Source organism: Anguilla anguilla, chromosome 4 (genome assembly GCF_013347855.1).
Source record: "Anguilla anguilla isolate fAngAng1 chromosome 4, fAngAng1.pri, whole genome shotgun sequence".
NCBI classification, from domain to species: Eukaryota; Metazoa; Chordata; class Actinopteri; order Anguilliformes; family Anguillidae; genus Anguilla; species Anguilla anguilla.
Genome location: NC_049204.1, coordinates 63774435 through 63790015, shown reverse-complemented (window position 1 = coordinate 63790015; position 15581 = coordinate 63774435). Strand labels below are relative to the sequence as shown.

General features: G+C 42.5%; 1 protein-coding gene across 2 annotated transcripts in view; it reads left to right on the top strand.

Annotated features, from left to right (window-relative positions):
* Positions 1-7895: 7895 nt before the first annotated feature.
* Positions 7896-15581, top strand: part of LOC118225627 (carbohydrate sulfotransferase 9-like) — a 66360-nt gene continuing 58674 nt past the window's right edge. For both annotated transcript variants that reach the window (XM_035414325.1, XM_035414324.1), the window contains exons 1-2: positions 7896-8011; positions 14568-14734. In XM_035414325.1, coding sequence (XP_035270216.1) covers positions 14641-14734 — 94 coding nt within the window. In that variant the 5' untranslated portion in view covers positions 7896-8011; positions 14568-14640. The remainder of the gene's footprint in view (positions 8012-14567; positions 14735-15581) is intronic.

The following is a 15581-nucleotide window of genomic DNA, read 5'->3' as shown; positions in this document are numbered from 1 at the left end:
CCGGCGGTACCAACGCTAGCCCCCCCTGCCTTTGATGTGTCATCGCGGCTTTTATTTAGCGTGGGAAGACCGCCAACGCAGCCCGCTCCTCTTCCCTTTCCAGGTTCTCTCGTCCGCCAATCAATTAAACGTCTTTGGTAATGAGGTCGTTGTAAACTCCCGGGTGACCATCTGATTGGCCACGTTAGCAGCCAATCTCAGCGGATGCAACAAAAATAAAAATGTTCCTAATGAATTTTATGGGAACACGCTGCCAGGGTGACTCCTCTTTCTCAATGGTACATTACAGAGTTTTAGCCACTTAGCTCCAAAAGCAACTGTAGTGCAGGTGTAGATTTAGAGATTTCTGTAGATTTTGTTTTTTGGTTTTCTGCAAGACAAGTGCTGTTTAAATGCAATGATTCATTCATCTCACTGATTGGAACACCTGCGTCCAATTACCTTTTGGAGAAAGTCATTAGCCTAGAGGTTTGCATACTTTTTACAACCTAGACTGTGAAGGTTTAAACTATGCATTCAGTATTGACAAGCACATTTTGTTTTTGTGATTAGTATAACTAGATTGTGTTTGTCAATTATTGTGACTTAGATAAGGATCAGACCACATTTATTGAGTAATGAATGCAGAAATCCAAGTCCAAAGGGTTCACAAACTTTTTCTTGCAACCGTTTGTATGTATGCATATATGTATATATATATATACTGCATTCATATTTTATATTCCAGTCACAGGACTGAGGTAACAGTATGCTGTCCATCATACTGTAACAGAGGAGGAAAGCAAAGCACAAATACTTCTTTAAAATGGGAAATGCAGTGTTTTCTCCCGGAAGCCTTTTATTTTAAGATTACATTGAAGAGCTTTAATCAAAATAATAACAGTGCCATTTCTGTCTGGGGAATTGTTGATGTTGTTGTTGTCGGTTTAAAAAAAGCGTTTTTACTGTGTATCGTAAAATATTCATGAACGCATCCAAAACGGCAGGCATCACGATCGGGGCCCCTGGCTGAGTTACTGTAATCCAACCCCTTTTAAACCCGCTAACAGCTAAAGGCATATTACCGCTGAGGCAGAGCCAGGGGGCGACAGTGGGGAGACAAAACATGATTTAAAAAGTCATCGAAATGGCAAGACACCGTTCTTTAGTCCTGCTTATACATTTTAAATATTCCCACTGAAGTCCCTGTGGGGCGGTGCGCTCAGTCAGAAGGTGCTCGACGCACTGAGCCTCAGTGCGCGGCGATGACACGGTCAGTGTTCCGGAATAGAACCCTGACCGCGACCGGAGTCGACCGACGCGACCACGAGCCCCATTGGGGTGGCAAATATGGGTCTGCTGGTGTCTCTCAGAGAGGAGGGGTAACTGTTGGTACAGCGTATGGAAATTTGGGGCTCCTGCAGCGTACAGTCCCTGTACCAGCTGAAAATTGAAACGTAGCCCTCCAGCGCAACGGAGCAGCTGGGCTGGTCAGGTGGAGCGCTGCCAGAGGGGGTCAGGTGGAGCGCTGCCAGAGGAGGTCAGCTGACAGGACTGCACGCGACTCAGAACGGGCTAGCGTTGCCAGATCCGGTTGCCAAATTAGTTGTGGTTCCGACTGGGCAATATAAGGTCCGATCTCAGTAATTGATTGTAAAAATTAAAAAAAAAAAAAATTTGCAATGAGTTTGCATCTGTACCACCCCCCCGAAACCCCTCTCCCCCCCATCTCCCTTCGTGATCCATTCCGATAGCTTTCCCCCCTTCCCCAAAGTCGGTGAAATGTTTCAATAGCAATAGCAAGGAGAACCCTATCCACCCCCGCCCCCTTACTGTCTGCTGTTGGCGGGTCATGTTCTCTAGTTTCTATATTCTATATCTGCCAATCTGGCAACCCTGGGAGAGATGTGCTCAGACGAGCTCACTACAGAACTGACAGACGATGTTTCAGCATTAGGACAGGAGTACACAGTTGGGTATTTAAAATTAGGAGAAAAAATATATTACAGGGGTTATAAAAAAAAAAATTCAATAAATAAAAAAAGTTTTAATTCCCACAGGAAAGAGAAATGCTTCTCCTGTTGTTATTGAGTTCACAAAAGGCGACTCATACCGTATTGTTTGACTGCCATCATGGGGGTTGAAAAAAAAAAAAAAACACTGACAAATGTTGTCATCGTGGAGTTATGTTGAGGTTGCGAACCCTTGCTCTACATGCAATGACAAAATGGTCTCTTTGCTGGGTGATCTTTCACCCGGTCACTGCTGCTATTGCTGTGGCTTCATAACATCGAAAGTACAGGGGGCTGGAACAGTGTCTCTCCTTTACCTACTCTACATATTTCTGTACTTTTATTTGTAGGTTCACCTGAGTTTTTTGCAGTAATTGACATAATGCAGGCACGCAGTATAATGTCCAACTACTAAACTCAAGTGTACTCTGTGAGAGTTGAATTAACACTGGACATTTCATGGTGCAGAGATCACCTGCACCATGAAATGATAGCACAGTACTGCATGTTTTAGAATTCACTGAAATGAACAAATGACAAATAATTTTGCCACAGACAACTGTACAAAAGATCAGCTGAATCTTTTTGTGTGTATTGCTATTTAAAGGCATAATTACAATATGATATAATTTGGTACAAAAAAATAAAAAGAGCTACACTTCGAAGCACACTGTATAATGAACCAACTACAGACCAGTAGCTCAGCTTTAAAATGAAACTATGGCACAATGCAGCGTACATCCAGCACGGAGCAGGTGTTGACAGCTGCGACGATGATAGTCTCACGACTGCAAACCAAGTTCTCAGCCGTCGATGTGCAATTACCGTTTCTTTGGTTTCAGCGCAGCGAAGGCGCAACAACATCTGCCGCCACGCTGAATCTCGCCAGCAGCAGCCGTGGATTAGCCTAGCCGCTAATCTAAACACGTCCATCGGCGGGATTTCAGAGAAATGATGAGCGGAAACACACGTTATTAAACGCTCACGGACTGGAAGCGTACAGTCTGAGGATCAGGGCTGAGGGCCGAGACTAAGAAACCCGCTTATTCATTCATCATTAAACACTGAGGTGTCACATGACACTTTTTTCCTCCCTCTCTCTTCCCACTTCCTGTATTTTCATTTCTCTGACATTCATTGTGATTTTCAGTCCTTCAGCGATGGATGTTGCGTCAATTGGGCTGCAGTGAAGCATCATGGGTAAAGGAGTTGGTCTTGTAACCAAAAGGTCACAGGTTCGATTTACCCTTGAGCAAGGTACTTAATCTGCATTGCTGCAGTATATATCCAGCTGTGTAAATGGATGCAATGTAAATGCTGTGTGAAAGTTGTGTTCCTCGCCCTGGAACACACTTCCTGTATTTTCACGTCTCCAACACTTATTGTGATTTTTTTTTAGTGGTTCAGCGATGGAGGTTGTCAATTTGTGAAGGGAACACACCAACTCCGCCAGGAGTCCTTTCGATGTCCAAGTGACAATTAATCTACGACTATGGATGTGAGTTTATATACGCACCCAAACGGGAAGAAATTAATTTCCTCCATAAGGACTGCAATTATCAACAACGAAATAAAAATGAAATAGATTTGCATTAATGAACAATCGTATAGAAAATGGCACTGTCGGTTTTCAGATAAACAGGTGAGATCGTTGGACACTGTCTCTGGTGCCACGCTGTCCCTCAGGCCGTGGGAGGATCCGAAATTGTGCTGCCAGGGTCACATACTCAAGCTTCTTTCATCTCCGTGGAAACCCAGAGGCTTCTCTACATCGGGAAGGCTTCTCATACATCACCTGCATTGCAACGCATAACAATTTAATGATAAGGGAAGCATTTCTAAAAATCATTATGTCCCGTAAAATATCTACGCTTTTAATCCCCAAGGTTTTTCTGTCTGTCATTATGAAGGATTCTGCGATTACAAATGTTATTTTTTCTTTTATTCTATCTTTCTCTCTCTTTTTTCTCAGGCACACGCACGCACGCACACTCACACAGATATGCACTGTAGTGTCTGGTACAGTAGTCAGATATCTGCTGAGAACTGAGTGAACAGAGAGAATTATTGATGTAAATTAAATGCATGTGTAAAATATCTGATTGGATTCTGACAACTACTCAGCAAGTACTGTGGCCATAATTATTTTTTTGTTAAAAGCTACTCATACTGTACTTATCCTTTGTTTGCAACTGTGTTTCTGTAGAAAAAGGTCAAAGTCAAATACAAACTGAATCCAGGTCCAGGGCTGGTCAGGAAAACAGCACTAATTGTGCCATAAACAGCGATTTGCACTTGGATGCACAGAGTGAAATCGCAGCCTGTTTTTTCCTCTGGTGCATACAGCGCGCGCATGTGTGTGTGTGTGTGTGCACACACTCTCAGAGACCCGGGCTCACTTGTTAGTATGCATGTCATGCACATGCAGACACTTCACGCGGTAAAAACCCACCGACAAATCATCGCCGGCTGAACCAAAGCATCAATTAACACTCGAACAGGGAAGTGAAAAGCCCCAGATGAAAGTACAGTACATAAAACCTGTGTTTGGCTGCCCCCACACTTTTTCCCTTTTCTCTTTTTTTTTTTTTTTGCTTGCCGTAATGGTGGCATCAAGAACAGCAATTAGGGGGGGGAAGTGGTGGGTCGGGTTTGAGATGAATACAATCAGCAGGACTGGGTGACACATCCCTCCACGGGGGGGGGGGGAACGGAGGAGAGGGACAATTACCAGCCTAGGGTTCGGCACGGCGCGGCTGACGTTCAGTAAAATAAACAGCAAAGGTAGCAGGCATCAAAAAAAAAAAAAAAAACAGGCTGTGACTAAAGGTAGCACGCTGTGCAGGCCTTTGATATGCCCACACTATAATCAGATATACGGGCACTTCTGACTCTCAGTTGTACTGCAACTACTGCCAGTAGTTACACCCACTGAAGAGATCGTCAAAGGAGCAAAGATTAAATGGATAAAACTATCCAGTTGTGTGTATAACTTTTCATCATGAATTGTTTCACATATATATATATATATATATATATATATATAAAAATAGAGGGGACAGCTGGGAAATCACGTTCTTCAGATTTGGCTCAATTCTGAAAATATTACTAGAGAGATTAATAATTTCTTTAATAATTTCTTAATACAAACAACCTGCACTATGATTTCACACCACAATGTGTTTCCACCGAATCGTGCTTCAATATCTGGCAGTCTGATGGACAAATCTACGTTTGGCAGAATGCATAGTGCCAACTATACTGGCCCGAATAGTGTCAACTGTAAAGTTTTGTGGAGGAGGATAAATGGTCTGGGGGAGTTTCATGGTTTGGGCTAGGCCCCATAGTTCCAGTGAAGGGAAATCTCAATGCTACTGCATACAAGGACATTTTAGAGAATGTGTGCTTCCAAACTTTGTGGCAACAGTTTGGGGAAGGCCCTTTCTTGTTTCAGAATGACAATGCCCCCCATTCACAAAGCAAGGTCCATAAGGAAATTGTCACGGTTGAGGAGGGTGGGACGCAATTGCAGACCGAGGGGGGATCTAAAAGTTAACCCCGAGGGGTAACCACAAAACCGCTGAGCGATAGAAAGGGACAGGGGACACACCAAATAATAAAGAGAGCTAAATAATCGCTCCCTCCACTCACTGAAACTTCGGTCAGTGGACTCAAAACTAAAAAAACCAAACACCGCCGCAGCGTAGCTACCCAGAAAGTAAAACTCCCACTACAAAAACAGAGTGGAGTAACTTACAAAAGAAAAAAGGACACTCGCAGCCTGGCGGGTAGAAAACAAAAGGCAAACTAAAGAGACGAGGGCAAAATGTCCTCCACAGCGCTAAGAGATAATCAGCTAGGGAAGAAACTAAATGGTGATCAAATCTGGCAGATAGGATCAATGCGGTAACTTCTGCCGATTCTTTCACCCCTACACACCAAGAGCATGACAAACAATGAGTCTGCACTGAACCCCAGAAATCAGGGGCTAGATATAGGCCTCCCACACCTGACCCTCATCAGGGACAATTAACTCAGAGCAAATGCCTGTGAGGTGTCATCACCTCACCATAGCACTCACACACCTGCCCCTCATCAGGGACAATTAACCCACAGAAATTAGAGTGAGAGGTGCCACCACCTCAGAGAAATGGTTTGCTGAATTTGGTGACGAGTAACTTGACTGACCTGCACAGAGCCCTGACCTCTACCCCATCAAATACCTTTGGCATGCATTGGAATGCCGACTGCAAGCCAGGCCTTACACCCAACATCAGAGCCTATTAGTTTTGGAATGAGATGTTCAACATATGAGTGTAATGTTCAGGTGTCCACATGTAGAGTGTACATAGACACAGACACAGATACACATGCACACACACACTCTTAAATGGACGAAGGCTTGAAAAACAGAGGTGCATAGATTTAAATAATTCAGCGACCACATTCAGGGAAGATCTGCACTAAACACTCACAGTAAAAATCTGGCTAAAAGATTTGAATGTCTTAGTATATTGATTTTATCAGCAAAATGCTGTTGTATCCTGACGGCAGTCTCACATCCAAAACTCCACAGCCTCAACCACAGATGTAGAGACACAGAAACAAATTAGTGGGCATTCAGAGCCTCTGTATGGGCAGGCGTGTGTGTGTGCATGCATGGTTATGTTTTTTGTATGGCAAATATTGTTTAATGTGCTGCAGTAGGACAGTACAGCACTTTTGGTACTACCATGAAGCAATGAAAAGGTAAAATGACATATGCATCTGGAGACAGATTGAATTTCAGGATAGCACGCCTAGACCACGTTGGATTGGATGGCGAACCACGGTATGAAAATTTAATGCCAACCACATCAAATTGGCAATCCACACATGTGGTCAGCTGTGCCACTGTAACGGGTTGGGCTATTCAAAGGGACAGACGTCGACTTGGGTGAAGTCTGCCTCGCGCATGCGCATGTACGTGCATCATACCCAATGAACAGCTGCATGATCTGCATTGGACTCACGACACATACGGGGTGTGGGCCGCTCCGAGGAAGTTTCGGCTTCCCACATATTAACAGAACTAAATAAGACCCAGGGCTATTTTAACACGTTGATGTGCCAGGACGTAGGGACCATTTTTCAGTGTCTGGATCGTTCCGGATAATGACACAGATGGCTCGAACAGTAGCAAAAAGTGAGCCCCTGTTCGTGTCATCTGTGCGCTAGTGAGGTATTCGAGTTCACAGTCAGGTCAGGACACAGTTCTCCGGTCCGCGTAAAAGCGGCAGCGCGAGCTTCTTATGTTACCTGCCCACTTGAGTCATATAAATAACCGTCAGTGTCTGAATTCACGACTTAGACTTCCAGCTGTCTTCTTTGCACTGTTGCAGCAGATTTCTAACGCAGATTTCAGACTTAATATCATATCGATTTATGTCTGAACACACAACCCCTTTTCTTAGAAGGTAATTACGAATAGGTGCGGACGAATAACTATTGAAACACTGAAATTGAATGAAAAATGCGTTTGTGAATAATTGCATTTTAATTGCGTCATTTAAAAACACTCAAATTCTATTGCTGTTGTAGTCATGCTGCGATTATTTATTATTATAATTGTTATTGTAATGGAGTTTATGAATATATGCAAGCATGGAAGCTGTGTACAATTAGCTGCATATCGAATAAATGTATGCAACGTCTGCATTTTAATCAAGAAACAACTGAAATAACTGAATAGGCTACTGCACCCAGGAGTGTCTGGGTTATATTTGGTGGAACGACCTCCTGTAAGAATAAAATTAAACCAAATGCCCTCTGTTTAATTTATAGTGTGTTTGACAACAGCTGTTGTTGTGCTCCCGTACAGCAATAACTTGGCAGTTCGCGCACGGGAGGCGTGATTCCTTCAAACACAAACGTCTTTCCATTTGGTGAGGTAGGAGTGTCGCGAGGAGGGCCATGCAGTTCAGTCCTGAAAAGAAAGCACTGGCGCAGGGAATTATCACGGGATTTTCATTAACTAAACGGTAAAGTACTGGCCTACTTATTGTGCACAGTTAACATATGAGAAAACTCAATAGCCTACATATTTAACTTACTCTTCACTTGTTTCTGCCACTTGAATATGACGTTACTATGCGCGCTACTCGGAACTTTCGAATGAGAAATGAACAAACTCTCGGAACAGTGACGTCTGTAGTTCAGAAACATATTCTTCTCTTTCTACACGTGTACTTTTAATCATTCGCATATACGTTTGTTGACCACGGTCTTTTTGCGCGTCCCAGCGTTTCTCCACTCTACCCGTCAGCTGTTAAAAAATCATCAGGGCTTAGCTCACCGATTACTTCTGCGTGACTGTCAGTTCTGTAACATTGAGTAGGCTATCGTTCATATCTCCGCTGACTTCTCCATATAAAAAAGTGGAAGTAAATTAAGTTTTCAAAAGGAGAGTGACTTAAAACTCGTCGTTGTGTCGTAATTGCATAGTTTTGTTGCGTCTCACTTGATGATAGCCTACTAGTTGATCATGATACCGACCAGTACTGCAGTGTTTTCTGCTGTCTAGTACTGCAGTATCTACAGTTACGCTCCCTTCCCAATGGGCTCAGTTCTAAATATTGTTTTGCTCTGAAACAGTGTGCCCAATGGCACACACAGGACATTATGCATCGGCAGCAATAGGCGATTTATTATCTAACTTACCTTAGGTTGTGAGGATGATTATGAGCCGTGTAGCATACCGACCGTTGAATATGGAACATTATTGTTGCTATAATCTGAAAGTGTTTTGGGGACCGTTGTGCATTTGTCGGGAAATCTATTTCACAGGAAGTCACCCCGGCTGCCCGAAGCCATTCGCGGGAGCAGGCCGGGACTCCTTCGTGGCAAGAGATAATTTAAACGTGCTTAATTCTTTAGAGATGATACTGTTCTTTCCGGCTGCATTTTTTTCTATTATTATTAATTCCTTCAAGGCTCGCAGAATAATTGGCCAAGGAACAGTATTCAAGCAAGATAATGAGGTATGCACTTGAGCAACGGAACATCCCGGTTTATTTGGGAAATGTAATTTTTGTCTTGTGCTATACAGGAGTTACTGGGCAATTTTTTCTTACTGCATTTTCTTTTTTTATTGTACTGTTTTCTCTTCCGAACGAGGAAGTGAAATTGGAACCTTTTGCAATTTGAAACCACTACTATTTATCAGACAGCGAAAACTACAAAGGCTGGAATTAAGTCATTCTTTGATTGTTCTCCCAAAGTTTTACTCTCATTAGTTTGTTGCACTTTGTGCACATTTGTGGATTTAATAGGCCCTCACACCGAATACTTCCTGAGGGACACAACTTAGGGAAACTGAAAAGAACTGGAACAGACATTTTAATTAATTAGTTGGATAGAGGATGGACTATTGGTGAGTGCTGAGTGAGAAAACACAAACACACACACACACACACACACACACACACAGCGAGAGAGAGAGAATCATTTGCAGGTAAAAGCAATGAAGATGGAAATTACTAGACAGGACACAGAGCTATATATATATATACTATTTTTCCAAAAGTATATGGACACCTGAACATCACACCCGTATGTACTTGTTTAACGTCTCGTTCCAAAACCATGGCCATTAACGTGGACTTGGACGCCCCCCTGGCTGCTGTAACAGCTTCCACTGTTCTGGAAAGGCTTTCCAGTAGGTTTTTGAACTTGGCTGTGGGGTTTCGCTTCCACTCAGCCACAAGAGCATTTGTGAGGTCAGGCACTGATGTTGGGCGTAAGGCCTGGCTCACAGTCGGCATTCCAATGCATCCCAAAGGAGTTTGATGGGGTAGAGGTCAGGGCTCTGCGCAGGCCAGTCAATTTCTTCCCCACCAAACTCAGCAAACCATTTCTTTATGGACCTTGCTTTGTGCACGGGGCACTGTCATGCTGAAACAGGAAAGGGGCTTCCCCAAACTGTTGCCACAAATTTGTAAGCGCACATTCTCTAGAATGTCATTGTATGCTTTCCCATTGTTCCTGTCTGTTTAAGGTAGTTCATTTGTATTATATTATTATTATTATTATACACACACACGTCCACGCACACATAGACAAGCACATAAAGTCTACATACGGCTTGTTTTATATGTTTATATATGAGTGAGTGTGTGTGACATAGCTCAGCAGATTGGTCCCTTGCTTGGCAGCCTTTCACCGTTGGTGTGTGAGTGTGTGTGTGAATGGGTGAATGAGAGGCATCAATTGTAAAGCGCTTTGGATAAAAGCGCTATATAAATGCGGTCCATTTACCATTTATGTGCAGAGGGTGTGATGTGAGCTTGCGTCTGTATGTATTTTTTTCGTTTATTTGTTTGTTTTTCGAACAGGCGCCATGTGGGCATTTCGCTGCCAGAAATCCTAAGATTTCGCTGCCACTCAAAGGCAATATCCGCGTTCCACTCCTCCTAACTGACACTGCCCTCAAGTTCCCTGTCATCACTGTCGAAGGGAACGGTCTGAAACGGCTCACTCAGGCTCCTTTCGTCCAAAGAAAAAATTTTGTGTCCATTTCCTGTGAATAGCTGTTGATATGTTGACAAAAAACAAAAACAAAACACAGACTATCAAGGTTGTCATTTTATATAGAGCTACATATACTGCATGAACCACAATGTTACCCCGAAAAAGGTACCCTTTGCTACTCAACATAGCCCTGAGGCAAGGAAAAGAGCACTTTATTCCAAATATATACCGAAACAAAAAAATGTTTTTATTGCAATGTTGTTATTTTCATGTAAACTGACTGCATGCTGAAGTTGAAGCCCACCACATCACCAGACCATTTGTTGTTTCCTGAAAGAAAGTCCCTCCCCCAATTGTTACATCATATCCACTTCAGCACCTCGTGTGTGTGTCAACTGTGTGTCATAAAATAAAAATAAAAGTACGGGGAGTTATGGGCAAAAAGTTTTTATGTTACCTGAGGGCAATGTTTTGCAATAGATGGACATGAAATACGACTTAGCACAAAAACAAAAACCTGACAAAAAAAAAGTTTGTTTCATGGTGAGCTCCCACAGAATGCATTTCTCGTGTAATCTTTATTGCAAAATCAGTTCTCGCGTTGTTCTTGGGGTTACAATCTCTCCGTGGCTAATCAATCAAACCTTATTTAAATCAAAGTAGGAAAAAACAGGATTTGTCCTCTTGATAGGAAACTGAAGGGTAGAAAAGACAGGCGACACTCGTCTTGCTATTTTGTTGCTCTCAGTTAAATGCCACTGGTCAGCCCCTCAAAAAAAAAAAAAAAAAAAACGAATGTCCGTTCCAATGGCATGACAGCCATTTAGCCGAAGATCATAAAACACTGATACTGTGTCTATTTCCGACACGGTGACCTTCCTGCTTCTGCGGTTGCTGCAGGCGGGGTTCACTACGAACACAGCTGCGCAAAATGGAGACACGCAGCCCACCTGAGATCAGCTGAGAAACTACACTGAGCCATCACACTGCTTTTTATTGAGTTTTATTAATCGTGAGAAGGGTTACGTGTGTCAAGTGACTCATTTTAATCTGGGGGGGAGGGGGGGAGGGGGAGCGGAGGGGGGTGGGGGGTGGTGATCTTCATCCCTGGTCCGGGCCGGGGCGGGGACCGCAACCTGTTCAGACCTGAGAAATCGGGCGAGGTGAGTTAACCGTGTGATCGACTGCCTTGCCGTAATTGGTCAATTAAGTGCCGAGCAACAGCAAAAATCAGCAGGCCCTGCGGGACCAGAAGTGAAGACCGCTGATCTTGGGCTGGAGTACCTGCGCAGGCTGTGCTGCCCATGCCATGCTTACTTCTGATTGGCTGTAATTGTACGTCTGTGTACACTGGCCCGTAAAAGAAAAAAATTTAAAAGGTGTTAACAATTCTTGAAACAAAAGTGCCTCATTAATTATATATATGTCCAATATTTCATATAATAGAGAAATGATAAAATGTAAGAACAGTTTTTCTCTTTACATTTCATTTATAGGACGAAAGGCCTGCTGTATAACCCCATCTCAAACTGCCTACTGAAAGCAAGAAGCAGTCATAAAATATGTATATGTTTTCAGTTTCTGAAAAATTGTAATGGCTCCTGGTTGGATTCTGTGGTCATTGTACGCCACACATGCTGTAACAGCTTTGGAATATTTTAAAATTTCAGCGTACAGATTCGCATCATAGAAGGGGAAACAGAGAAGTACTCCGATGTCATGTCCACAGCGTGTTTTCCTGAGCATATTTCGCTCTTGTTGAGTAAGGTTATGTCCTTGATGAGAGTCTCAGGATGGAATTAAAAGCTAATGTGGCACTAAGGATGCCATACTTAACTGTCAGTGGCCAAAAGCAACTGATTGTATTTCCTGTTATTGATTGCTAATCCCTACACTCCCCCTGACACACACACATGCGCGCCTCTAAATCCACTCTCCAAGGTCCAAGGCAGCAGTTTCAAAGGCCCATCTGGGCAGCTTAGCCTAGATTGTATCATTTTTGTCGGGCTTTCTTCCTTAATGCTCTCTACCTCGTCCGTCTCTCAGAAACTCAAAGCCCGCCGCTTTTATTTTGTCTGGTTTTTTAAAAAAGAATTAATGTAAAGTGAATTGCTTTTTACGCCAGTGGAATCAAAGGAATCCATCTAGTCGACAGAAGTAGGCTTACACTATCTATCCTATCTCCCGATTAAAAGGTACATGATAAATAAACGCCTCTTTTTTTTCCATGTCTGTTGAAGATTTCAATTGTTCAAAGTGTCTTTCCTTCAATGTCCAAAGCAGTTTTGCAAAAAGTAAACAGTACCACTGTACTGACACAGTTTGTTGGATGATGTGAAGTTCGTAACCTGAATGAATACAGAGATGTCCGATTTCCCTTCAAACGACATCGATGACATGGTATTTACTCTGTATTTACGGGGTATTTTTTATTTATTGATGATATGGGACTCCTCTAGGGGACCTAAAATGAAGTAGCTATTTCATTTCCCTCTGTTGAGCCTTGATGCCCGGTTTATTTTTTGGATATTTTTGGGAAAGTTACAGTTTAATGGCTTGAAAATAAGCAGGTAAGCTATAATATAGAAACACAAAAAGTCCAAATTAATCGGTTATTCGGTTCTGTAAGTAAGTTTTATGTTCGTACAAGTGTGCTCAGGGAAAAATTGGCAACCTCGGGTCGTCAAATTTAATAGTTGTAATTAATTAATGTCTCTTTGAAGGTTATAATCTAACATTAGTGCGTACACCTCGCACAACCGAAGCCCCAGGAAGGATGTTTTTCTCCTGGGCGCAGTTAGATGAAAAACAAACAAAATCACATTATGTTCAGCAAACCACGGCTGAAGGCTATGCTGGTGTATGTCACCAGATGAGCTAATAGGGTCACTCCTTGTAAAAATGGACTCTCTTGTCTTTTAATATTGCCTAGTGACAATAGGGGGAGGCTTCATGCAAATTGGATAGCACTGTCATTTACTTTCAACACGACACGACTACTTTAAAATGTTGCATCTTCTTTCAGTTAGTGCTTTTTTGATTCGTTGAAAGGGGTCAGTAATCGAAAAGTTCCTGTGTTTGTTGTTCAGAGTAAGAGCGTAGCCTTCCACAGTCTGTCTTTTCCACAGTGGTTTCGATTCCCTTGCGCGCATGCCGGTAATTGAATAGCTGTATTATCTCTGTTTTTCTATCATTCATGGAACAACTTCCTTGAAAGTTGAGAAATGCAAGTGTTTTTTTTTTTTTTTTTTTGCACTGTCACAGCAGTGGGCGTTTTGGGTATTTTGAAGATTGATTTTGCATAAGAATGTACTTGTCTCTTTTTGTTTTTTTTTAATGAACAATGCTAACTTTGTGTCATTTTAGAATATTGGCCCATTGTCTGATGGCAGGGTGTCATTTGCTGCAATGCAAGCAGAGGCTCTGTGCTCACTGATGCAGTGCAGAGTCGCGTTTTTGTACTGATGTACCGCATTTTCGGTTGTACTACGTGGGCCCAGCCCAGTTCTGTAAGTGTGCGGCTTTCTGCTCTCGCTGAGATGTGAGCTCAGTAACTGGGCGGAAGTGTAGCACAGTGGTTAAGGAACTGGGCTTGTAACGGAAAGGTCATGGGTTCAATTCCGGATAGGGCACTGTCGTACCCTTGAGCAAAGTACTTAACCTGCATTGCTAGAGCAGTTTTGAACGCTTCATATGACTTTGTCATCAAAAGGTACTGACCAAATAGTGTTTTTTAAATAAAAATACTGAATTTATTTCAAGTCACATTTTTCTTTTTTCTGTGACAAAGTTTACCTCCATTGTGGTAGATTCACAAATACATGAATTATAAACACAGACGATACTGCAAAGATGCTGCTAACTGTAGCCAGAAGTCACAAAAATGGTTGAATCCATCTGTTATAATGCTTCCCAAGCAGTAAAACTTTGGTCATTATCTAAGAAAAGGCTCCTGATTGTCGCCTCTCCCTTTAAAAAAAAATAATAATAATTTTTTAATACCAACAGACAGATTGCTGAAGTTTTGCCTGATTTGAATGCCTTTCTTTCTCTCATTTTAAATTCCAGAAGATTCTATGGACGTGAAACATGATCGGGCGTGACGGGCCGGACTTCAGTTTCCAGGCCTCCCCTCGACACCATGAAACCCGCGGTGGCGTTCCTCCTCATACTGGCGCTCGGCATGCTCGGCCTCCTCTTCTTCATGCAAGCCGTCGTCGAGGAAGACTATGACGGTAAGCGGCAGCCGTGTTCCGTCTCTGGGGTGCAGCGTCCGCATTCTCAGTGTTTTGTTCTTTGACGGGACTTTTGTAAAAAAAAAAAAAAAAGAAATTCTCATGATAATGATGCGATGCAGATTTTCCCAGTGGATAAATAAATGTCAGACACAACGTGGAACCGTGTTGCTGCAAATATAGCGGGTTGTAAATTTCAGCTTGATGTTGACTGTTTTATTATTTAGTAAGTCATTTTTAAGTCCTTTTGTTTTTCAGTTGGGGCAACAACAAACAAAAAAAAAAAAACCCCAAGTGGTATAAAAATATTCCATCACAGAAAGACATGCAGTGTTCTGTTACATGCGATCTTCCCATTTTAACAAGCTGGAACTGCAGCCTCACACACCTTCTTTATCACGGAAAGTAACAGAAGAAAAGCAGCTGTTGTCAGGAAAATGGATTCCATCATAATATGCCGGAAATCAGTTATTTTTGTCATTTTCTTGCTGAACAAAGGCAGATGTCTTCGCAGCATTAATTAACCTTGCCCATTGAATAAAAGTGTTTGGCATTATCTCAGCCCCTTTGAAACTGCAGTCTCTGGGTTCCGTTCTATCAATGCACCAGAATCACATATTTTATCTTAGGGCCGCCATTTTGTTTCTGAAGCGATCAGTTTCACTTGATCAGTTCCTTTATGCTTTTCTGTACTGCCACTGGCAGCACGTGGCACGTCCTCTACTTCTGCTCAGGCTGTTAGTGGAGGGAATTTCCCTGCCACTGATTGCGTTCTTATTGAAAAATGCACATAATTTGGCGCCATCCAGTTTTTCTAATGAATATTTTCACTCAAAAATACGTCGGT